The sequence below is a fragment of the Lissotriton vulgaris genome, chromosome 1_2 (assembly GCF_964263255.1).
Source record: "Lissotriton vulgaris chromosome 1_2, aLisVul1.2, whole genome shotgun sequence".
Taxonomy (NCBI): Eukaryota; Metazoa; Chordata; class Amphibia; order Caudata; family Salamandridae; genus Lissotriton; species Lissotriton vulgaris.
Window position 1 is genome coordinate 41,720,325 of NC_141686.1, and position 26,780 is coordinate 41,747,104.

Genomic DNA, 26,780 nt, shown 5'->3' on the forward strand with positions numbered 1-26,780 from the left:
CTAGGCTTCACATGCGTCCTCTGCAAGAATGTCTAGGGCGTCAGTGGAATCCGTCACAGGGACAATTAACAGATCTATTGTTGGTAGATGGCCATATCCATCGCTCTCTGCAGTGGTGCTTCCCTCACAACTTATCAAAAGGACAGCCCTTCATGGACCCGATTGGACAGACTGTACTGACAGCAGACCCATCTGTAACTGGTTGGGGTGCCCCTCTCCAACATTACACAGTACAAGGACTGTGGTCAGACAGTCACAAACGTCTCCACACCAACTACCTGGAACTTCTAGCACTGTTCCTAGCACTCAAAGCTTTTCTCACTCACCTTGTAAGGAAAAATGTTCTAGTCCGCACAGACAACATCACCTCAATGTACTATCTACAGAAGCAGGGACACACTCTCTCCAGCTGTCGCGCCTTGCAAAAAGCATTTGGAATTGAGCAATTTATCACAAAATGTATCTCCAAGCAGAACTCCTTCCAGGAGTAGACTATCAAATTGCCGACCTGCACAGCAGACAGAGGCAGCAAGTTCATGAGTGGGAACTTCATCCCCAAGGTCTTCTACCCTACTTTCAACAATGGGGATTTCCACAGATAAATCTGTTTGCCACAGTACACAACGCAAAATGCCCAAACTTCGCATACAGGTTCCCACACCATCTATCCAAAGGCAATGCTCTATGGATGAATTGGTCAGGGATATTTGCCAATGCTTTTCCACCTCTCCCACTAATTCCATTACTGGTTCGGAAGCTCAGCCAAACATCCCTCTCACTGATCTTAGTAGCCCACACATGGGCTCGTCAGCCTTGGTACACAACCCTGTTAGAACTGTTGATGGTTCCACATCAAAAGCTACATCTCACACCCAGTCTCCTCATTTAGAGCCATGGAGAAATCAGACATCCAAATCCCAAAGAACTCAACCTAGCGATTTGGCTCCTGAAGTCATAGAGTTTGGTTATTTACAACTACCACCAGACTGTATGAATATTCTCAAAGAGGCTAGAAAGCCTACTACTGAAGTATGTTATGCAGCAAAATGGAAACGGTTTATCTATTGTAACAACAATAGCAATACACTCAATGCTTCTGTACAGATATCATTTGTTATCTTTTGCATTTACAGCAATCTGGATTGGCTTACACATCCGTTCCTTTACACCTAGCAGCAGTAGCCTCACACTTGCAAAATAGACAACACTTCTCTCTATGCAGAGTACCAGTGATTAAAGCCTTCATGGAAGGATAAAAAAGGGTGATTTGACCCAGAGTTCCCCCTGCACCAGAGTGGAACTTAAACATAGTCCTTACAAGGCTAATGAGTCCACCTTTTGAATCAATGCTCAAATGTCGGTTACAATTCCTCTCATAGAAGGTTGCTTTCCTCATAGCAATAACCTTACTAAGGAGAGTTGGTGAACTTAAGGCATTAACTATACAAGAGCCTTTCTTTCAACTTCACAAAGATAGGGTGGTTCTTGGAACCAATCCTAAATTTCTCCCTAAAGTAGTTTCTGCCTTACATACCAATCAATCAATTGAGTTACCTGTGTTCTTTCCTCAACCTGATTCTGTGGCAGAGCGAGCTCTGCACACACTTGATGTTAGAAGAGCTATACTGTATAACTTAGAAAGAACCAAAGAATTTCGGAAAACAAAGCAGCTATTTGTTGCTTTTTCTCTACCACACAAAGGCAATCCCATATCTAAGTCGGGTATTGCTGGATGGATTGTAAAATGTATCCAAACATGTTATGCTAAAGCAAAAAGAAATTTGATAATTCCCCCTGGAGCGCATTTCGCTCGCAAGATAGGGGCTACTATGGCCTTCTTAGCAAATATTACCCTAGCCGACATCTGTAAGGCAGCAGCATGGTCTACACCAAACACATTCATCAAACACTATTGTGCAGATGTGTTAGCGAGACAACAAGCAAATGTAGGCCAAGCAGTACTTAAAAGATTGTTTCATACAACTACTACAGGTTAGCCACCGCTTTGGGAGTATACTGCTATATAGTCTATGCAAAGCACGTGATCTGCAGCTCACATGCCTCTCACGGACAATCTTACTTACCCAGTAAGCATCCGGCATGTAGAGCTGTAGATTCACATGCGCCCACCCGACTCCCTGGTCTCCTGTAGTTGTTGTAGTTCTCAATTTGCCCTCATACTCATGGACATCTCTATTCTACACTTACTAACTCCATTCCCACCCTCTGCGGGAAACAATCTAACAATGGAGTCGATGCCCATGAGCACTATCACCGAAAGGAGGAGTCACCTTACCCCGTGACTGCAAAGACTTCTTCGGACAAAAACAACTTGCAAAGATCCAGACCCAACACTAGATGGTAGGAGTATGCAAAGCATGTGAATCTACAGCTCTACATACCAAGAACAGATGCTTACTGGGTAAGTAACATTATCCTCCTGGGTTAGCAGAATTAGCCAGTAATGGAGCTGATGCAGCTTTCTCTCCTGATTTACAAAGGTTCCAGGAAGATGATCAGCGGGCCGCAAGGAAAGGTCTGTCGGGCAGCTGGCCGCACTTTGAGTACCAATGATCTAAAATAAATTTCACCCTTACAAAATTAAAAAGCAGCCATATTTGTTTTGACCGCACTTAGTCTGCATTCTTGGTTTTATTTTAATGGGAAATGTAGTGGCTTTTAGGGAGTACTGTAGTACTCCAGATTTTTAAAAAAATGTACTTTACCCCACCTTTACAGTCTTACCAAAGGAGCATCATTGCTTCCTATGCACTTCTAAAACAGTAGTACAGTATATCTCCACTGCAACCCAGAACGCAGACTAACTGTGGTGTAAACATTATGGCTGCCTTTTAATTTTGTAAAGGCTTGCGTTAACCAATCATAAACGGTTTGGTCATCGGCCGTATACACTTTCATCAACCCACCAGACACCTGCGCTCTGCAACACTCTCACTGGCACACATTCCCCGCATTCGCAAAAGCAAAACTGGAGGTCAAGCCAAGTCCTGTGGCCAACCGCCCCAAAGGCAGCCAACCCCATATTGCACACAGCCATGGGCTGTGTGCGGCTCGCCATAGGGTGTGGCCTTGGGGGCCATATCCCCAAGAGCTGTATGTATAAGTTAAAAAGAGAGAGGGGGCCTTGCACATTCCTCCCCGAGTCACTTTCAGCCCTGGGGGCCCCATTCCCCAGGGCTGTACATATATGTTAAAAGGGGAGAAGGGGCCTCGTATTCCCCCTCTTCCAGCCTTCTACGGCTCTGGGGACCCCATCCCCAGAGTAGTTATTTTTTCAATTAAAGTGGTTGGGGTTCTCAAAAGTGATAGTGGTAGTGACAGAGCATCATCAGCTGCCACAGTCTTCCCCTACCTCGACAACTGGCTGCTGAAGACAGGCTCTCCCCAGTCAGCCGTCTCCACCTCCAGATTATGGCGAACATTCCGACGTCCTTGGTGTTCGCTATCAATGTGCTGAAGTCTCACTTGACTCCATTCTCAGATGCCCCATTTCTGACACAGTCCAGTTACAAGTCTTTCCTCCGGAAAGGAGAGTCCAGGACATTCAGGTTATGCTCCCAATCTTTCAGCTTCTGTTCTGGATTACATTGAGGTCAACTCTGAGGGTGCTGGGACTGATGCCCCATTGTATCCTGCTCGTCAAGCATGCCGGGTGGCATATGTGGGCTCTGCTGGTGGATCTGAAGTCTCAGTGGGCCCAACATCAAGGGGACCTTTCCAACCATTCCCAGAGACTACAAAACACCTGCAGTGGTGGGTGTTTGGCTGCGACTGGGTCAGTGGCGGACCCCTCTCCCACCCAGCGCTGACAGTGGTGAAAGATGCATTGCTTCTGGTTTGGGGCGGCCACCAGAGAGAAGTGGAGATCAGAGGCCTCTTGTCTCTGGCAGAGGCCTGACTCCACATCAACATTCTAGGGCTGTGAGCCCTCCGCTTAGCATTGTAAGCCTTCCTGCCCTCCATCATAGGAAGTCTGGTGCAAGTGCTCATAAACCACCTCACTGCCATGTGAAGTTGCATCAAACAGGATGGGGTTGGGACGTGGTCCCTTTGCCATGATTTGCTGTGCTTCTGGAAATGGCTTGACCATCAAGGGATCTTCCTAATGCGGCGAGATCTTTCAAGGCTAGAGCAGACAAATGTAGATGTCAATTCCTAGTGGATCACGAGTATCAGTCACGGCTGGCAGTGGCTGAGGTCTCTTCTGTCCATAGAGCAAATCTTGACTTGATCTCTTTGCCATCAACAGTTCCCAAGGTGTTTTTCTCTCGTAGACGTGTTCTGCCTACGGTGGGACTCAAGGCTTGTTTATGCCTTCCCACTGCTACCCCTTCTGTACTGAGTTCTGAAGATCAGGACAGAGTGGGCTAAAGCCTTCCTAGTGGCACCAGATTGGACCTGACATGTATGGTATCCAGGGCTCCTGGGCACAAACATCTGTCCTCCGATCAGGCTGTGCCTTGGGAGGATCTGCTGTTGCAGCAATGGGTATGATTCTGCACCATCCCTCCTTATTCTCCACCTTCACGCTTGGAGATTAATCAGTGACAGCTGGACACCTTTGGAGGTGGTTGATGTAATTGTGGCAGACAGGCGTCTCTCGACAAACTGTATAGACTGTCGTTAGGACATATTTGTGGTTTAGTGCGGTGCACAATAGATAGACTCCCCTCAGGACATGCTATTTGATATTTTATTGTTTGCTCTTTCCCTCGCCCGGCAAGGCTTTTCTTTGGGCACAGTTAAAGGGTACCTTTTGGCTCTTTCAGCCTTCTTACGTTTTCCTGACCAGCCCTCATTATTTAATTCACCTATTGTGATATGTTTTTTTAAAGGACTGTAGTGTTTGTTTACTACTGCTCCCTTTGGTATGCTGCAGTGTGATCTTAACCTGGTCTTCCTATACTTTATGTGCACTCCCTTTGAGCTGCTGCACAGCTTTCCTTTGCTGCATCTCACGCTCAAAACAGTGTTCCTTGTGCCATAACATTGGCAGAGGGAGTGAGAGAGCTCCAAGCTCATTGTGTCAACCCACCATATAGCACCTTCGTAGACAAACTGGATCAGCAAACTTGGGCATAGTTTGTTCCAAAAGTTATGACACCATTCTATGTCCGTCAAACCATCACTTTGCTTCCTTTCTATGCTACACTTCAACCTCTAAGGAGGAGGAGGGACTCCATCACGTAGGCCCTAGCAGAGAGCTGAGCTTTTACATCGATCGTGCCAGAGAACACCGAGTAGACGATCATCTCTTCATGGGGTTTGCAGAAGCAAAGAAGGGCAAGGACGTTCAGAAAAGGACCATCTCACGCTGGATCATGATCTGCATCAAGATCTCAGCATCAAGATCTGGACAAGAAGCAGCTCATAACTCCAGAGCCAAGGCTGCTACCACTGTTCTTTTTCCTTGACATATGTCAGGTGACTATGTGGGCATCCCTCCATGCATTTACAAAGCACTGCTGTCTGAACATCCAGTTTCACGAATTGGGGCATTTCACCCTCTCAGGAATACAGGAATTTTTGGTTTGAACCAATTCACAGATCGAATTGGTGAGGAATCTGCAGTTGGAAACTTCTATCAGAAGAACAAGTTACTTACCTTCAGTAAAGCTCTTTCTGATAGAGGACGTATCTATCCCCAGAGTCCTTAATGACCCTCCCATCCACCTTGTTCTGTGAATGGGGCTCTGTCTATTTAACCCCTTCGGTGCTCATGACGAGCTCAGCTCATCATGAGGCACGGTGCTCGTGTGCTCATGACGAGCTGAGCTTGTCATGAACAATGGGAGTCAAGGACTCTCAGCACAGGAGGGGAATATCCTGCGCAGCCAAGGTGTTTAAAAGATCTCAAGTCTAGGAATCTGCACACTGGTTGAAGCCAATTGGATACCAGGGCTCTCTACATGTGGGGGGTGCGGATAGTCTTGAAAGCAGCTGATGTCAGCACACAGGAGAATACCCATATTGGTTCCTGACGTCATTTAGAGAGCATAACAGCATTAGTGTGGGGCTGCACATCCCAACAATGCGCAGAGGTAGTACTAAAAGGTTTCCAAATCTAGTCTGATGTCTGGGGAAGTATTAAAAAGGTGAGGAATCTGTGGTTAGATAGAATCTCTGCCAGAAGGAGCGTTACCGAAGGTAAGTAACTTATTTGTTTGTAACTTTGTGAGTGTTTAATGCAGAGTATTTCCAATACATGTTTTAATCAAGAGAGTAACATGCCCTATTCCTTGACCTGTTTTTTTGTATTTTTTCCATTTATCCTCCAGACATATTCAACAGATGAGTGAGATAAAGACCGATGTGGGCCGAGCAAGAGGATGGATACGGCTATCTCTAGAGAAGAAGCTCTTGTCTCAGCACCTTAAGCAGATGCTGTCCAACCAGGCGCTTACCAAGTATGCAAAGTTGTCACCATTTAATAACCGACTGTCATTATGGACGTAATACTGTTAGCAGTATTGCAATCTGCTGAGGGCTTAAAAGTCCAAGATAAGTAGGACATGCACAACTGTCACACTTAAAATTTTCATTGTGTTCCCGTGCTAGAGCTGTACGCCTTTAAGTGACTTAAACTTGTATATTGAATTGTTGTGCATTTATTATAATTGGGAGATGGGGAAATACTTTTTATTTAAAATAGTTTTTTGGTATAGTTCTGCACAATTTTGTTTTATAATTAGTCCTTCACATTTTTATTAAAATGGTATAGAACATCTTTCACTACTGTTGATGGCTCAATAACAATCCTAATGTGACCAGACAAAAGAGCTTCTGGAGTACTCTGTTCAACAAAATAAGAATACATTTCAAAATGCCATTTTAATTATCCAAAAACAGCATTAAACAAACTTGATGTGTGTTTGAAACGTTGAACCACCAGACCGAGTGGCCAAGATGGTAGAGGTTGTTTCCATCTCCATATTTAAATGTAATGATTAGCAATATCTTTTACAAATTGTGGAATATCCATCAGGTATCAGTTAATTTCTTATTTGGTGCTTCCATGTGTATGAAGGACATTAGAAGAAACATTGGTGCCTGACAGCCGTTGCCCACTAGTCGATGATCAAAATGTTAAGGACTTTTTCTTTAAACGACTGTTTATAGTTGAGATTGTGCTATGAACTCCCCTATCATTATCATCATCATAACTTAATTTTGATCACAAAGATCATACAAAGTACACCACAGCTAAATACATAAAAGCATAAATTTCAGACGGCAAGATGGTTATAAAAAGGCCAAATAGTAAAGCTTTCTATAAAAACACCTAAAAATATATATTATTAAAAAAGCTTCAAGATAAAAATTATTATACAATGCACTTTGAGTGTCCGATCCGTAGAGCGAACAGGAATTTTTCTAGGCCAAAGACCACTACTCTTCGGTATCAATACTAAGGATTCTAAGCACGTCTAGTTAGTGGCCAGGTCTGGTTAGCCTACACAAGGGAATAATCTACTTAACCCTCAGTTCTTGAAGTATGGGCAAAAGAATAACAGATGTACTATGGATTTGAGGCTTCTTTTGCAAGCCCCACATTTACCATCGGAGGATACATTGCTTCTCCAATTACTACAAAACAATTTGGTCAGAAGTGTCTTATATCTGAATTGTAGGGAACAGTTGAACAATTTCAACAATAGTTTCCATCAAAGAGCCAGAAGGGTTTGAAATCCATAAACTCTAGAGTAACGGAGGTCAGATATTTTGGCACACGCTTCACCTGATATATATTCTCAATAAATAGCTTTTACCCTACTCTTCGTAATCGAACACAGCTCATCCGGTCTTGACCAATAATCCTTCGACCCCAATTTCCTTAATAATATCATCAAGTTGCAAAACCACAGGATTGTGCTTGTCTTGAGTTGTGTCATAAGATCCCTAATTGCCACTCTATAGGGAGCAAGTTCCTCAATCGTCCATAGGCAATGCCATTACAATAAGTGCTTGTAGTCCAGCTTGTGAACACATTTTCTTTGGGCCAAATCAAGAAAAATAGAAGTCCGGGGAGAACTGGCTGGTAAATTTAGAAGTGATCTTATAAATTGATGTTCCATGATAGAGAGACAATCAGTGTTCCCACTAACCCACAGTTCTCCTCCATACATAACTGCTCCTAGGGCTTTAGTATTACATATTTTATTTCTAGTGCTGGAGCCGCTTTCCTTGACACCGTACTTCTTTGGATCTTATTTATGTGGGCAGTCTGTTGGATTATGGATAGGTGTACTTTCTCTCTACGAGGGGCGAAACATAAATGTAATCTCCCCTATCATTCCAATTGATATTGTTTGGTGATATCCGCCATACCAAGCACATTCTGTGATTGCATAGATCACATTTGCCCGCCAACACTGTAATACTCAGAAAAGCCTGTAATTTGTGCGGAAAATGCACTCCCAGCTACTCGTGTATTTCAGTGAGAGGGTCGCTCCTCATCAAATATGTGTTTCCTTACTGGTGTCCTGAACTGAAGTTCAAGTGTATCAATTTAAAATGCGTATTTTAAGATTTGTGGGTGAACTGGGTGAACTGGCATTATCCTCTTCACACGGGTGTGGAGTATAAGGTGCAAACACACTGCTCCCTGTTTGGTAACAACATACTGCTAAAGCGTTAGCATACAGCCCAATCGAGTCAGTCACCGTTGGATAGTTAGTTGGCAGCCTCAGTTTATCATAAACTCTGTGCCAGAGTCCAAAGACAGTTGAAAATATGTATTGCAAAGCAGCAAATGGACACCTAATGCACATTGTATTGTTCTCTCTGACTTCATTTCTTAACATACCACTCCACAGTAGGCTGTATTTGGACCACAACATAACTCATACCATTGGGTGCATCCATTTGATCCCTTGCAGAAGATGGCTTGAATGTATTTAAATCCATTCTATGGGCATTATTATTCATCCAGATCAGGTTAGAGATTACCCGTTTATGGTCTGCAAGAACTATTTACTTACAGCTGTTTTGCCTTTCATAGTGTATAGTATGCCTTTCCAAAATGGTATTGATTTCCTCACAGCTTCTATTGTCTCAGTAAAATAGTTTTTTTCCCGGTTCTTTTAATCACTGTATTTTTCTAAAGGAAGTTAGCTGGTCCCTAGAGTGTTGCAGTACTCTTACTTTTAATTCCTCCTACTCACTTCTACTTAAGCCTACCCTTACTACTCCAGCTTATTACTTTGATGACATTTGTTCACTGCAATATGGAACAACTGCTCCCTGCAAAACAACTTCATATCGAATAAGAATGATTGAATACTTGTATAATTGTGCAGTTCTCTTGTGTGAACGCCTTTTAGCTGGTGTTCTCACGAGGCCAGTAAGCTTTTTGTGCGCTTAATTACTTCTTCCTACTCCTACACCGATTATTTGTCCTATACTTATGGCTGCTGATTCCTGTCCAATTCGTTCTTACCCATGCATTCTGTTTAATCTATAAGTTGTTACTCCTCTGCACTACTACTCTTACTTTTGAATACTCCTACCTACCCCTTGCAACTATAACTGCAGCTCAGTGATAAAGTGCAGCATAATTCAACCACATGGGTTGTCCCTTTCTAAGTTGGGTTGTATGACGGAACCACGCATGCCATTACCCCCCTTTACTACATCGTCATTACAACGACTGTGACACTACTATGCAAGTCTTTACCACGCATATGCCTTTACTATGCATGCCCTTACAATGAAATTTGCATTGTTAAGGCATGTATAGTAAAGGCATATGCGTGGTGAAAACTTGCCAGGTAAGTGTAACCCATATATATATATATATATCCAAAAGGTTCCAAAGTAACGGTGCACTCAGACCTCAAAACAAACGCGACTCCACTGCTGCTCCAAGGGTGTTTATTCACCTAACAACATGTTTCGGCTGCGGACAGCCTTGATCACGTGATCAAGGCTGTCCGCAGCCGAAACATGTTGTTAGGTGAATAAACACCCTTGGAGCAGCAGTGGAGTCGCGTTTGTTTTGAGGTCTGAGTGCACTGTTACTTTGGAACCTTTTGGATTACAATTACCGGCATTGGTGCCACCTCCCTCGGGGCCACAGGTAGCACGTCAGAGCGGACTTTGAAAATATATATATATATATATATATATATATATATATATATATATATATATATATATATATATAGCTGCACATACCTCCGTGATCTTTTCGAAGGGCAAAAACGGACGGCACTCCAAGTTGTTGTTTCACCAAACAATGGTTTATTGGCAGACCCCCCTGCCCCCCTGACATACGCGTTTCACCGATTTGGCTTCTTCAGTGTCAGCCATTCTCTGTGTACACAGTCATTAAATCCCCTACCACTTCCCAAAACATAGAAAGTGGACTGCTGCTCGCCTTGATGGTATTGGCGGCCATGTTTGAACGTGCAATATTACAATATGTTTGTAGCATTGTTTCATTATGTTAACAAGGGGTATAAAGTGACTTTTTAGAAAAAGTGCCCGTGCAAAAGTGTATATAGTGCTAAAAATGATAAAAACACTGAGTTGATTGTAAGGCACATTATCAACAAACATTCATTTATACACATTCAGAAGACCTTTGACTCTGTCTTTCTGTCCACCTCACTTGGTGTGAATTCGTTCTGTTCAATTTACAGAAGAGTGTGGATTATTTAATATTTATTTTGAGTGCTGTATTGGTGCATAATGTATAGCCCTGAATGGGCTAAGTGGGTGATGTGTATGTGTGCCTTGTCTTGTCAACTCATATTATGGAGCCCTGTATGGGCCAGAATCCATGTTTATAAATTCTTGGTGCCAGTATATTAAGCTGCAGGCTCAAAGAATATATACATGTTTGGGAATGCAGATCTCACGTGTTCTACTCGCACTACAGTTTGATTCCCCCTGAACCCATCTGGGAGTGGACGTTTAGTTCATTCTAGGTGTACCCAGAGTTCCTCGTCGTTATTGAGCCCTTTCGGCTGCATGCTCTGGAGGTCAATGATGTACCTAGACTCCATTGCCCTAAGAAGTCTTATCCTGTCCCCACCACGTTCCCTTCTATCAAGTTGATCTATAAGATAGAAGGATAACAGATCCCTGTTACTGTCATGGTGGGTCTCAAAATGGCGTGCCACCGGGTAGTTCTTATCCTTATTGGTGATGGCACGCATATGTTCCAGGATGCGTTTTTTGGCTTGGTTGATGGTACTGCCAATATATCTTTTCGAGCAGGGGCAAACTAGGCAGTAAACTACAAATTCTGAATTGCAGTTCAGAAATTTCTTAATTTCTCTCATTGGCCTAGAGTCATTCGTCCTCCCTTCATATTTGGTTCTTTTCTTGCTGAATTTGCAAGCCTTGCAATGCATGCAGGGAAAGAAACCATTGATTGGCTTGTTTCTCGTGCTTTTGGGGGGGTCCGTATAGTGGCTCCTCACTAGATGGTCGCTTAGGGACTGACAGCGTCTATAAGTAATGGGTGGTCTGTCTGGTATCAGTCTCTTTAGCGTTGGATCTGTGCCTAGGATGTGCCAGTTCTTGTTGAATATATGCACCAGTTCGTTTGATCTCATGTTATAACTGGTGATCATCCTAGTAATACCATCATCTGTTTTCTTGCTGGCAGTGGCCTGTAAGAGGTCCTTTCTCTCAATACTGTCTACTCGCTTGGTTGTTTCATCGAGTAGTGTTTTGGAGTACCCTCTTTATTTGAATCTACTTACCGCCCCTTTCTGCGCCTGTCTAAAATCATTGGAATCTGAACAATTCCTTTTGATGCGCAAAAAAAATATATATATATATATATATATATATATATATATATATATATATATATATATGTTACACATGTTACACTTACCTGGCAAGGTAAGTGTAACCCACACATATATCTACCCCTATAGTGTCTAAGTCCATTCTTAGACATTGTAAGTGAGGCAACGCCATAAAAAGAGTATATGGTCTGGAAGTTTGTCATTACGAACTCCACAGCAATATAATGGCTTTACTGAAATCTGGGAATTTTTACATCAAAATCAGCACATTAAACCCATACTGATGCCAGCGTGGAATTTAATTCCATATGCATTCACAGGGCATCTTAGAGATGCCCCCTGAAAAACGACTTAACTCTAGTGTCCTTGCTGACTGGCTACTCGCCAGCTGCCACACCCAGACATGTTTCTGGACCCCTGGGTCGAAAGCCTCCCGCTCTCGGGCTCCTGAAACAAAGCACATCCTGGGCAGAGGTGCCAATGCCTTCTCCCCCAGGATGGACAGGGCCCACGAAGGGGAAGCTTCAAAGGCTTGCCACCTTTGTGATCTGATCCAGTCATTTGCTGCTCCCAGCGACTGTCCCCCACCGGCTTTGACCCCCACTTTGGACGGAAGAATCGGCGGAAAAAACAAGATAGGAGAGGTGTGCCCAACTTTGTCAACCCCACCCCTCAGGTGGGTGAGGCAAGGCACAACCCTTAGTCCCCGCCTTCTAGATGATGGGGGGACCCAGCCAACTAGAGTGAGGCTTATGCCCCCTTCCCACTGGAGGGTGGCATTATCGGGGGGTATACCCACTCCAAGTAAGGGACCCATTGGTCCCAACCTGTACCTACCTGAAACACCCCAACATTTAGTATTATGGGGCAATCCCGAGCCTTGCCTCCTCAAACAAGTAAGAAGAAGAGATGAAGGACCAAAGAGCTGTACTGAAGGAAGAAAATAAGGACACCAACTGACTTGGCCCAATCCCTACCGGCCTGTCCCGACCTCGACCTGCTCCAGCGAAACCCCAGCATGTCCAGCAGCCTCCCAGAACCCAGTGGACCTGCCCTGCCTTCCCTACCAAGACTGTCTCCTGTGAGAACCAGATTTTCTCACCAACAGACTCTGGCTCCGGCTGAATACCTGAGTCTGCACCACACTTCAACCGACACCCACAGCCCGAGTTTGAGTCGCCCAACACCATGAGGAGGTCTCCCAGCGATCCTGACCTGGGATCAGAGGATCCCTGACCTGCTTCAAGCCTTCTGAGGATGCCTGCAGCCCCGATCTGGAAGTTCCCCCAGACCGAGACTGGAGCCGGTAAGGAAAACTCTACGCCTCAAATCACCCCTGTACCCAACGCCCCATGGCCTTGGATGGCCCAACCGACGGTGTCCAGGCAACTCCCAGATTCCCAACTTACCTCTCTAACCGGTCGTCGCCTCCAGAAGATCTTTGTGCCCAAACCTGCAGTGTTTGTTGTGACCGTAGAATCCCCATTGAAACCAACAGAGCACCCAACGCCAATCAAGCAGCCTCCACCATACCGCCCCAGTGCCGCTGTGGGTGCCCCTTGTGTGCTCATTCTGATCCCCTTTGTCCTGAGCTAAACCCAGGAGCAGCCACCAAACGGAGGGTCCCTATCCCCTTTGGATAAGATTGGACCTCAGCACTCTGCACTCGGCCGTTCTAGTGCCGCTGGGGGAGGTCTTTGAGTAGATAAAGTAATCCAAAAGTAATTTCAGCTGTGTTTGCACATTTTTACAAACCTGTAAGAAAAGTCATTATTCATCCTGCTTGCTTTTTAACAATCTGTCTTGAAAAGTACAATCATATTTACCTGTACCTGCTTGTTTTATAAATAAAAATACAACAAATATTTGTGATACAAACAATTGGTCTGAGTGCAGTCTTTGAGTGTGTGACATTATTTCGTGAACAATACCACACTACCACAAATATAGAGTAAGGTATTATCTACTTTTACCTCTGTGAGCCTTTGGGGGTCCACTGTTTTATGTGCACACTATACCTTACATTAATATAGTATATACAGAGCCAGCTTCCTAGACGCCCTAAATGCTAAACACACCTGACCACCCAAAAACCCATACCCACCCTAAAAACCCTTTATAATCCAAAAACCCATACTCACATTAAATCCTAAAAAATAACCTTGCCACCCAAAACCCATACCTATCCTAAACCATAAAAATACCCTTACCACCCAAAAATCCATACCCTCCCTAAACCCTCAAAATAACCTTCCCACCCAATAAACCCATACCCACCCTAAGCCATAAAACCCCTTAGCACCCAAAAACCCATATTCCACCCTAAAAATACCCTTACCACCTAAAAAACCCATACCCACCCCTAAAAATAACCTTGCCACCCAAAAACCCATACCCACTGTTAGACCTGGCTCCATTGGCGTGGGTCTCCCTTCCATTTTTTGATGTTGCCTCATATGTTTTTCCTGTGATAAATGCTTTGGGCACAAGTATAAGGTAGGACACGCCCTGGTGTGTGTTGTATGTCCTAATAGTGAATTACAGCCGTTTTCGTTTTTCACTATTGCAAGGCTACCTGTTCTCCATAGGCCAGAATGGGTTGTTAGAATTGTTACATTTTATAATCCTAACAGGCTCAGAGAACATGGTAGAAATTCGAGTTTAGTATGCCTGAACTCAAAATGATAAAATACATCTTTTAGTAAAGTTTATTTTAATATTCTGTGTTTGCAAATACCACTTTTAGAAAGTAGGTCTTTGCTTGTCTAACCATTCAAACCTGCCTCTGCTAGGATGTGTATTCCTATGTCTGGTTTCTGTGAGTGACAGGGCTTGGGAATTCCAGGAAACAGGCTGAGTCACCCAGTGGTGAATAGAAAGATCTGCATCTTAATGGGAGGGAGGAGTGCACCTGAACTCTAAATAGGGCTGTGCCTGCCTTCCACATTGCTGGCTCCACCCCCTGGGGAGCGGCTGATGTCTCTGCCCTGCATACTGAAAGAAGAGAAGGAGTCCTGTAAACAGAGTGCTCCAGGACTGTACTTGCCTTCCACAATGCTGGCTCCACCTCCTGTGGCGCGTCTGATGTGCATGTCCTGCACTGTGAAAGGAAAGGAGAAGTCTGGTAAACAGAGTGCTTCAGAACTGGTTTGGACTGGGCAAAGGCCCCTCTCCCCTCAGAGAACAAAGGATTTCTGGGTATAAATACTGGGACCCTGATCCCAGGAAATTAGATCACTTTTGGACTACAAGAAGAAACCTTTACTGAGGATAGGAACCTGAAGAAACTAAGGAAAGACTATTCCCAAGCTGAAGGGCTGCTTGGGGGATTGGCCTGCAGTGGGTTGCCTTACTGCCAAAGGAAGGAGAAAGGAACTTTGTGTACTTTGCTTTCAACTTGTGAAGGATCTCCAAGGGCTTGGAAAAGAGCTTGCCTCCTGCTGAAGTCTCCGGTACAACAGACTACACCCCCAGCTCCCCAGAGTTCTTTTGGAAGTGCCTCGTGCTGTTTTCGGCCTTCTGAGGAACTGCATGTTGCAAGGAGCTGGAAGCGCGACTCAACAAGAAGAAGAAGTTTGTCGCCGTGCCTGCCATCGCAACTCCGGAGAAAGGAGGGTGTCGCCGCTGGAACTGTCGCACTGCACGGCATCGGTAAGAAGCGTGCCGCAACGAAGAGGAAGCGTGTCGCCGTTGCTGCTGCTGCCGTCGCAACCCCAAAGTAGGAGGGTGTCACCGCTGGAGCTGTCGCACTGCACCGCATCAGGAGAAGAGTCTCGCAACGAGGTCGGAGCGTGACCCTCAAATCTAACACCCACCCTAAGCCATAAAAACTCCTTAGCACCCAAAAACCCATATCCCAGTCTAAAAATAACCTTGCTACCCAATAACTCATCCCACCCTAAAACCGCTTAGCACCCAAAAACCCATACCTGCCCCAAACCCTAAAATTACCCTTGCTATCCAAAACCCATGCCCATCCTAAACTTTAAAACCTCCTTATCACAAAACCCATGCCTGCCCCAAACCCTAAAAACACCCTTCCCACCCAAATACCCATATCCATCCCAAGCCATGAAATTACCCTTGCCACCCAAAATCCCGAACCCACCCTAAAAATTCACTTACCATCCAAAACCCCAGCCCAACCCTACACCCTAAAAATTCCCACTACCCTAAAACCCATAAGTTCTTATCCACCCTAAACCCTAAAAAAAAAATCCCGTTCCTATGAGTAAGGTGGTGTAAACCAACGAAACGCATCTGATCCTTCTGTGCTGTTTGAATCTTCACAAACTTTCAAAACAGATACAACACTCACTTCAGCCGCTGTCTTTTTTGGAGGGTGATCTGTGAAGCGGGGGCCAAGAACCAGGGGTAGCTTAAAAACGTGTTTCCCCCATGTTAATTCCCATAGGATCTTTAGACACGGCTACAGCCTGAACTGCTGAACGGAATGACACCAACTTTGGCAGGATGGTATATGTTGGTCCAAGGAAATGCCTTTTTGTTATTTTATTTTTTCCAGCAGGAGTCGCGCTGGATCCGCAACTCCTGAAATAAAACATTTGAAAAACTAAGCGCGGTTTTCTGAGCTTTGTTAAATATAGGCCCCATGGTGGGCCAGGTCCCGGGGGCAGTTTTTATAGTAATGCAGGCGTGCTCATGCAGCACCCACCGGGCCACAGGGACCGCCACCTCCCTGAGGCAAACATATGTAAAGGGATAAACTCAGAAACGTGGTATTACGTATAGGTTGAAGCGCCTCTAGGTAGAATCACATAAATATATCTGATTTCTGTACAAATACAACCACGATGCTGAAGGGTGTGGAGAACCACAAACTCCACAAAGCCAAGCCTAAGCTCTGTAAACAATATACTTCACTCCCCAGCACAGGTTTAAATACAAAAGGGGTCTCCCTATTGCTACTAAGAACAGGCCAATAATTATTTATCACACAACATAAATTGTACACAATTCCGTCTTTTTTTTTTCTCGTGGTCTTGTACACCAGTTGTCAACAGCAACAGCCAACACTTGTTTCGTCGCTTAAGTGGCGTGGCCCTGCGACTTCCTCAAGGCTAGATACTTCCAAACAGTGACATTTGAAATGTGGTGATACTTCCGACCCACATTGGGGTTTTGTTTCAAGCGGCGAGTTCTACTTGTAATCAATCCAAAGTAAAATTCCCTTTGACATTCAAATCATGGTTTCTCCGTATATTTCTATTCAAAATCCCGCCACTCGTGTCCCTCACCGTGTGTGGCAAAAGGCAAGTATCTAGCCTTGAGCCCCTTAAGCGACTAAACACGTGTTGGCTGTGGCTGTTGACAACTGGTGTACAAGACCACGAGAATAAAACTCAGAAAAAAGAAAAAAAGACGGAATTGTGTACAATTTATGTTGTGTGATAAATAATTATTGGCCTGTTCTTAGTAACAATAGGGAGACCCCTTTTGAATTTAAACGTGTGCTGTGGAGTGAAGTATGTATGTAAAGGGATGTGGGGGCCCATACAGCCCCGGGGACCATCACCTCCAAAGGACTATTGATTTAAATTAATGCGGGGGAAGCCCGCTAGGCCCCCCTCCCCCGCAGCCCCAGGGAGCACCACTTCTCCGGAGCAATAAATATTAAATACAAATGCGAGTGAGCCATGTGCGTGATTCTTTCCCCCCTCCCTTTCAAGGAACCACCACCTCCCCGGGACAATGATTAACAAAAATGCAGGGGGCAGCGCACCTTGTCTTCCCGGGGGTGGGGGGGCTCGCTGGATCGATTTTTGATCCATTTTGTGTCCCCATCTCACCATATCTCTCTACTGAGATGGCTGCCCTTCCTAATTGAAACAGAGATAGACACATACAACTTCCCTAAAAGCAAAGTAGGACTGCCCTCAACCTTCACTAAAAGCAAAGTAGGAATTTCCCCATCATTAAGTCTATACCAAAGCCGTGGCCCTCTTGGAATGATCTCTCCCTAATTACTTATATGAACGTAACCTAGTTTACCTACAATTACATAGCAACCCATTTTTTGTTCTCAGCACTGATCTACACCTATTACACTACTACCCCTCCTCCAAGATCGGCCATTGTCCTCTGGTGCCGTGCGGACTTGTGACTGCTGCTTTAGTCAACTGAAACACCACCAACCAATCTCCTACTTGCAAGAGGAGTCCCCTGCCTGGGGACCACACAGATATCTCCCCAGTTCCTCTAGTCACAGCAACAATGCCTGAACTCCACCTTAGATCCTTGTCGCCATACTCTAGCGGTATGGCCCCAACTCCTGGAGCATAATATATCCAATTAATCTATCATGTAATGCTAAAATAAAAGTTTAAACATAACCTACTGAAACAACATCCAGAAAAACTTGCGGATACTTACTCTAGCACAATCCACAACAATAAAAAGACCAACGTAATTTTCTACTCTAAATACCCAGTAAAATGGAGGAAAACCTTCCTCCTCCACCTTCAAGTTACAAAAACCATCAAAACGTCCTATTGCACTAAAGTCATCACTGTTCATTCTCAGAGTTTTAGTGGGGAGATCTCCATATCTATCTTCAGGATGGGTAACATCCTAGTACAAGCGAACAAACGTTATCTTTCTACCTTCAACCAGCACTTCCCTTCTATCCTCACTATACCAAAATCATATTGTCCCCCAGGACTCCAATGATCCATACACCTCTACATTACTCCCCTCTACGATCACACCCCCTATGCTGGAGCACACCCGTTTGCCCTCCACCACGACCACCCTAGCGAAAAGCCACAACAACACGCAGCTCTCAGAGACCCCCACTTGTCACAATAGCACTAATCTCAAGCCTAGCTCTCTCACTTTTGAGCCCACCTTTTTCACAACACCCACTCACAATTTGGAACTCTACCAAACCAATTCTTACTTTGCAAGTTTCAGCTCCAAGGACATTGCCCTCACCTCTATTGATCACCACCCACCCTCTCTTGTCATGGGACACTCTGCCTGTCTTCCTCCCTATAGAACTGGTTCCCTCCCTGACACACGCACCCTATTTCTCCACTGCATAGAAAAAACGGGATTCTCCAGGTAATGACCTCTCAGGTAAAATGTGATCTTGTGATCCTGGCCAAATTTACAATACACCCCACTCCAAATATAGAGAAGTGGACTTGCCCGAAAGACTGTCACATCTGCACGACCTCCATCCCTTTGAGCCACATGTCCCACAGATCCTACTGAGCACTCCATACCCTATCCCTCCTTGAAATTGGATCACTCTGCAATTTATACATCACAAATACTCAACATTTAGACCCCAAGTCTCCGTCCTCAATCACAGTAATCTTGAGCCCAAATAGAATCCCTCGAGTTAATGTATCGCCCAGACCTCCAGCCCAATGCACCATGATCCATATGAACACTCTACCCCCATGTTGTACTTGCTCATTCCCAAGGATATTAGATCATTAGATGAGATAGACCTATATGAACAGGGGGTATATTAGCTATCATCCATAAAGATGAATTCAAACTGAACACTCTAGAATCCATGGACTACTCAACCTTCGAATATCTCGAAGTCGATCTCTCAATAAAAGGAATCGCCCCTATCTCACTCCACACGATCTTTCACCCCCCCCCCCCTTCCTCCGAGGGTTAATCATATACTCTTCACTGAAGAACCAACCAACCTAATAACAAAGTTCTCCCTTACTGACACTAAAGATGTGCTTCTAGGCCATTTTTATCTGCACTGGAAGTACACAAAAGACTCCACAGTCAACAATTTCTTTTAACATTCTTGAATTGAATGACCTTAAACACCTCAGCATCAAACAGACCAGCACACAATAAAGGCTCTATGGTAGATGCTATAATTGCAGGAAACAATGTAGTCTTCCTTCATCTATCATACCCATCAACTGGTCTGACCACCACCTAATACAATTTTATCTCAACGCAAGTCCCAGTACTTGCCCTCCATCAGCCAATAAACTCATTCACTAGAAAAGGAACCGCAAGCAAATCCCACTAACAGAGCTGGAATCTAGACCCTTCGCCCATCTACACTCCCACCTTAACTCCATCGATGACCTGACCGCCCTATATAGCTCAGTGACTGATGTTCTGGACCAAGTGGCCCCTATCAAATTAAAGTGTTCTAGAAAAATCCTAACCACATCCTGGTTTAACTCCGACCTAAAAAATGAGAGGAGTCGCTTAAGACTGACTGAAAGGCCATGAAGACATAACCCTTCACTTGATCACCTTGTACTCCTCAGATCTGAATGTCTCTCCTACAAAAAACACATCTTTAGAGAGACAGCCACTTTCTTTAACAGTCAACTTGACCATGCGAACAACAGGCCAACAGCTTTATTCAATATCATCAAACATCAAACCACCCTTATCCCCCAACACATAACAGCCACCAACAAACGCTCTGATGAAGTAGCCAACTTCTTCTTTGACAAAATTACTTAAATAAAATTTTTGCTTATCCCAGACCCAAGACCATCAACCCAGCTCGACGACTCTACCGACATGCAAAGCTCCATGGAGACTACATCACATACCTCAACAAAGGACCGAGGAGACCCAAGAAATACAAACACCAACACTGATCCCCTCCATCTAAAAAATAATGCTAAGTGGTCTGACTTCAAACTGATGACAGAAGATGAAGTCTTCAAAATAATTGAAAAGTTGAAGCCCACATCCCACACTACGGACCAACTCCCTTCCACCTTAGTACAGAACCTCAACCCTATCATCTCTCCTTTTTGGACCAAAATTATTAATGTCTCTCTCTCATCTCGGAGAGTCCCTGACTCCCTCCAACTAGTTCAAGTCACAGCCATCCTTAAAAAAAACAGTTACTGACATAAACGACTTTAATAGCCTCAGACCGATCACCAACCTCCCATTCCTAGCCAAAACGATTGAGAAGTGTGTCCTACTTCAACTCAACCAGTATATTGACTAATTTATTCCTCTCAAAACTTTCCAATCTGGCTTCAGGAGAGGCTACATCACTGAAACAGCTCTAATATATCTCTGATAACATTCACAAATCTATTAATGAAGGGGACTCTTACCTCCTTATCCTACTTGGCCTGTCTGCGGCTTTTGACACAGTTAACCATTCAGCCCTACTTGAGAACCTCAAGAGTCATTCTAGCATTAATGGTACTGTATTGAAATGGTTCTCATCCTACCTACAACATCGTTCTCAACAAGTAAAAATCAACAGTTGTCTCCCAAAACCTGTTCTATTGCCACAAGGTGTTCCTCAAGGTTCAATCCTTTGACCTGCCCTATTTCATCTCTTCATGGAACCATTCACAACTATTCTAAAACAAGCATGGGTCAAACACCACCTATGCTGATGACACACAACTATACTACAATATAAAGTTCCCTGGAGATATCATCCATCTAAATGACACACTAAAAAAGATACAATACTAGTTAAGTTCCAACCACCTAAAACTGAAGTCTGAACTTCTACTCCTCTCACCTACACCCAATACCCTCCCAATCCAAAAATGGCTCAAGAACTTGAATGCACTAGCCTGCTCTATTTCCCTTTCCAACTCTGTAAAATCCCCAGGCGTCACCCTGTACAGAAACATGTCAATGAAGGAGCACATCAACAACTCAGCGAAAGATGCCCTTATCACACTGAAGAACCTCAAAAAAATCTAACCTTTTATCCCCACCAATGACCTTAAGACCGTTGCGCAATTGCTCGTCCTATCTAAACTGGACTATGGCAATGCCATCATCACTGGAACTCCTAAAAGGAAACTTGCTCCCCTGAGAGCCACTCAACGCGCTGAAATCAAATGATTTGACCACATCTCTCCGGCCTTTAAGATTTCAACTGGCTTCCCATTGACGGAAGATGCATTCTGCATCACACACAAAGTCCTTCATACGAATAGTCCCTCATACCTATCAACTAAACTTTCCAGAGCTGGTACAAGCCGGGCACTGAGAAGTTCCAGCACACTTCTTCTCATACCCCCTAAGCTGAAAAGGAAATCCACCCTGACACGTGTCTAACTCACTCCCAAAAGAGCTCAGAAGCAACCCCTCCTTCTTCTGCTTTAAACGAGATCTCAAATCCTTGCTACTGAACAATTGCGTCAACTTGCACACAATCCATCTACGTTTCCCAAAGACATCACCCCACACCACTGACTCTCTCGTTATAGCCTCCTGATCCAGTATGTCCCACTTTAGCTCTAACTTATTTATCATTACCTATGTAATTGTCATTACCTATTTGTTGTTTTGTGCAACAACATGACCTGTTGATGCATCAATGTACTTGACTATGTTCTCTCACTATTCTTATATGTTCTACTTTTAGCTTTCGCTGACTTCACGTGAACTACACGTATCCTCTTTTGTATCTCAAATTGTCCTATGCACACTACTCGTAAAGCGCTCTAATGCATTTGGGTCGAGCTAGCACTATATAAAACTCTAAATAAATTAATGAAGTGTCACTGGCTACCTTTTCATAGAAACAGTGATTGAGACTCTTCAAATTGGTCCCTTTTTTACTGACCACATTAGGAGGGAAAATGTATTCCCTTACAGGACAAACAGGCAACTTAATAGTTATACTAAGTTCTAAGACCTCCCTTCCAGTATCCATTGAATCTGATACAAATGTATATAAGTTAGAATAAGTAACTATGAGCATTGCATTGTTTGAATAAAGGAGCGGTCTTGGAAGTAACTAGTCTGTCTTTCTGATTCACAGGAAGCTGTACAAACGATATGCTTTTCTGCGCTGCGAAGAAGAGAAAGAGCAATTCCTATATCACCTTCTTTCTCTCAATGCTGTGGATTACTTCTGTTTCACTAGTGTCTTCACAACTATCAGTAAGTTTTAAAATGGACATTTTAATGTTTGCTCTTAGTATTACTTGAAACTTTAACTACATTTTGAAATGATTGATTGCAATGGCATCATATTCTGGCCCACTGAAAAGTTATTGTTGTAGTCACATGACCAACCCAAGAGTAAAAATGTTGGCAGATGTCATGAACAAAGTTGGTGAAAGACGCCATAAAACAAAAGTCGAGAGACTTGGTAATAGTGGTTTGAGAGGGGGAGCAATTTGAATGTTGGACTAGCCAGAGTTAAGTGCTTCAAATAATTTAGCATTCCAGTTGCACTGTTATGTTTCTTTATTATATATTTTCTACAGTTTGATTTTAAAGAGAAGGATGCCAAAGCAAATGTCCACCCCAGAACGTTATTTCCTCATCTTACTCTCCTTCGCCTTCATCTTGCAGGATTCTAGTGGTGTCATTTTTATTTTCTATTGTTTCTCATGTTTGCACATGAAAGAGAGTGATAGTACCAGATAAGAAGCTCGATCCACAAGAAACAAAGCAAATCTGGTATCTGCACATGCAGATTTCCAGTTTTTAGGAATAGAAATTTCAGGATTACTTAAAGGTTTAATAGAGAATTCCCCGAAACTTGCAAGGTGTAGGTTTTCTGAGGAACCCTTGAAAAAGAATTTGAGTGCATGCAAAGATCTTTCCTAAGACTCATTGTATCCAATTTATGTTAACTTATGCAAAAATGCCTCTGCACTTTTCTTTCCTCCATGTCTTCTATCCCCTTTCCACCTGGAAAGGGATTTGCTCTTGCCTGACTTGAAAGTGCATTGCTTCTAAGTAAAAAAGAACCTGTACTTGGGTTTCATTGTTGAAAATTGATTTGTAGACCCAGTTGATGTTGAGAGATTGCAGTCTGAAGGCCCTCCTTTAACTTTATTGAGTAGATGGCTTTGCCAAGATTTTCTGACAACATATAGGGGGATGCCACTGGAAAAGGTTTGCAGTGCCCAAAGTTAAAGGGCTGTATATTGTAAGTGCAGAGATCCAGATAATGGTCTTGGTGGGAGTATGTCCATGCAACAACACAACATCCCACTGGAGCTTCCCTCTACTGTAAAGTTTGGACACACCTCTTAGTAAAACATACTGGAAGGTAGAGATACCATCCACCAGTGAAACTCTTGAAGATGACCTCGTAAGTTAGTATATAGTAAGAGGATGTGTCCTAATCCAATTCAGAAGACATAAGCGGAGAACGTGATGATGGTCTTTCACATCTATGCCTACATTGGTTGACAGTCCCAGATAGGCTATATATTCTCTAAAAAGAGAAGTCAACTGCTGAGTCTCCAGTGGAAGAGAGAGGAAGAGTTAGGAAATGGATGCCTCTTTCTGATTTTGAAATCTAACTACATATCATAACTGCCCTTGCTGTAGGAGGCAGTGAAACCTGCAGCGGTATCAATGGGGTCTGATTTTTTGTTGTTGTTTGTGGGCGTCGATGTGCCTCTATTTGGTGCCCCTTGTGATGAAATTGTACTTCCTCCATAAGCTCCCACCTTTGGTCGCCATCTTCAGATTCTCCTTTTTCCACCATTGGGCCTGGATGCATGCAGAAGGCTCTCCAACAATCTGAAGGCAAAAGTTCCTGAAAATTGAGAAAAATTTGCCAAAAGTCTGCCGTTGTGCACAGTGACAAAGGGGGTAAGAAGACTTCTCGAACAGCAGTAAGAGCCATATCATCCTTTATGATCCTATCTGAGTCACGAAAATCCGACTCTCAATCCTCAGACAGCATTGTCATCAAAGCACTTGACGACCGCCAGCATGACCAGAGAGAAAATTCCCCTCTGATCCTTCGAAAAGTACACCGCAGGGGTAAAGGCCCCTGAAAAATTCAAGACATTGCAAGACGATCGAGGAAAATACCCATCAACATCAAAACAGGAACGGTCGAAAACAGAACTACACAGTTCACCGGACACGTTGTCTTCGAAGGACTCTTCGTCGAAGCGATAGGATGATAATCTCAACATCTAACAGACAGCCGAGATGCAGAAAAAGAGACTGCTGGAAGCCTGTCTTTTACAAAAGAAGAAAGACCTGAACGAAAGTCTCATACAGTTTTGTATCCCAGATTAGCCTCAACAATCAAGGGGACAAATTCCTCAAGGAAATAGATCCACCTTTACCTCCTGAACTTCAAGAAGATCAAGAACATGAACTCTTCTATGAGGAGGAGGAAGAACAAATCTACAAGCGTTCTGAGGCTTCAGAATACCAAGACATACAGTGGCAAGATCTAGAAATAGCTCCCCAGAAGTTGTAGACTCTTATCCTTCAAGGCCATCACCACCTTATGTTGGGATTTATGACCAGGTTAAAAAGGCCGCAGATAGATATGAGGTGCAACTAGTAGAGGAAAGACAATATTCAAGTTTTTTACTAGAAACTCTCTTGCCCGCACAGTCAAGGAATTTTTACCTATGCTCCCAAGGGTTTTGAATCAAGGAAAGGAGACATTTAAAGAGCCAGCAACATGTAAGGCTTTCACTCCTAAAAACAGAGAAGAAGTAGAAACACTCTTCCAAGGATGCCAACTACATAAAGGGAACAGTTCCAGCAGATTCAATGATACCATCTACTACTAGGAAGAGAGCTAACGTCCCAAGCAAAATGGACCTCATGAGGTGAATTGTTGAAAGGAATGCTGCAAACCAGTGGCGTATTGCAAATTCGAATGCACTAAATCGTCCCGCCTACCATCATTGGGAGGAAATTGGTGAATTAATGAGATCGCCCAGAGTAGTACCAATAGAAGGCAGCACACTTGGTGGAGGATGGCAAAAACAAAGCCAATACATGTTTAAAATCTGCATTGGATACAGCAGAACCTTTAAGCAGACAATTGATGATAGGCACTACAGAATGACACCATGCCTGGTTAAGACCTTCAGGTTTTCAACCAGAATTGCAAGTAAACATACTAAATGCACCATTCAATGGGTAACAACAATTTGGGAGTGCGGTTGACGAGACTCTGAGTCCGTTGAAAAAGGACAACGAAACAGCGAATTCAATGGGGCTCTACAGTTCAGAAGCAATATAAAGGAACAGTACCCTCACGAAGACCCTCAGGAAGGGGCTCCTTCCATCAGGAAACATCATATCAGACGTACCAACAGTCATATCAGGGAAGTAGTCAGGCAAGTCAACAAAACCACAATCTGGCAGTACCAGCAGGTAAGACAGTGTATTCGCATGTGGAAGAGGACAACCATAACGGGGAGGGGCTCCCCCTGCTGCAAATAAGTGACTTGTCAACGTTCACAAAGGACACTTGTCAAACATCCAAAAGTGCAGCAGTAAGAGTACAGACACAGCAAGGGACAAAAATAGACCATCAAGAACTTCTACACTCAACACCAATAGGCGGTAGAATAGCACATTTCTTCCAGGAGTGGAGAAAAATCACAACAGACAAGTGCGTTTTAAGCTTAATACAATTTCTGATATCGCATAGAATTTAGGCAAGACACCTGCAGGCAAAGGACCAAGGAAAAAGGTACATCCTGTCTACTCCAGGAGGTAGAGGAAATGCTGTCAAAGGATGCTATAGAATTAGTACTAAGACTAGAAAGAAACAAGGGAAGCTACTCAACATACTTCCTAATACCAAAGGTAGATGGGTCACTGAGACCAATTCTAGACTTGAGGTTTTTAAAAAAATTTAAAAACCGCAAACATTCACAATGAATACCAGTCAAGTAGGGGATTACAATGTTGCAATAGATTTAAAGGACACTTATTTACACATTCCCATGAACTCAAGCCACAAGAAATTCCTCAGATTTGTGGTAGACTTCCAACACTAAAGTGCTAGCATTTGAAATAAAATGAGCACTAAGAGTATTCACAAAGTGTCTGGCAACAGTATCAGCACATCTGCTCAGGCAGGGCATACATGTTTATCCTTACTTAGACGACTGGCTGGTCAGGGCAAACTCATACAAAAGTTGCAAAGAGCACATGCAGCAAGTAATAAAACGCTATACCAGCTTTGGTTCTCAATACACTTGGAGAAGTCATCGTCGAACCAGAACAAGAGAACATTTTCTTAGGGTCCAG

The 26,780-nt window shown here is 43.7% G+C and overlaps 1 protein-coding gene across 2 annotated transcripts in view; it reads left to right on the forward strand.

Moving 5' to 3' along the window:
* Positions 1 to 26,780, forward strand: part of DENND5B (DENN domain containing 5B) — a 751,805-nt gene that overhangs the window by 507,660 nt on the left and 217,365 nt on the right. For both annotated transcript variants that reach the window (XM_086952789.1, XM_086952788.1), the window contains 2 exons: positions 6,300 to 6,428; positions 22,561 to 22,682. In XM_086952789.1, coding sequence (XP_086808915.1) covers positions 6,300 to 6,428; positions 22,561 to 22,682 — 251 coding nt within the window. The remainder of the gene's footprint in view (positions 1 to 6,299; positions 6,429 to 22,560; positions 22,683 to 26,780) is intronic.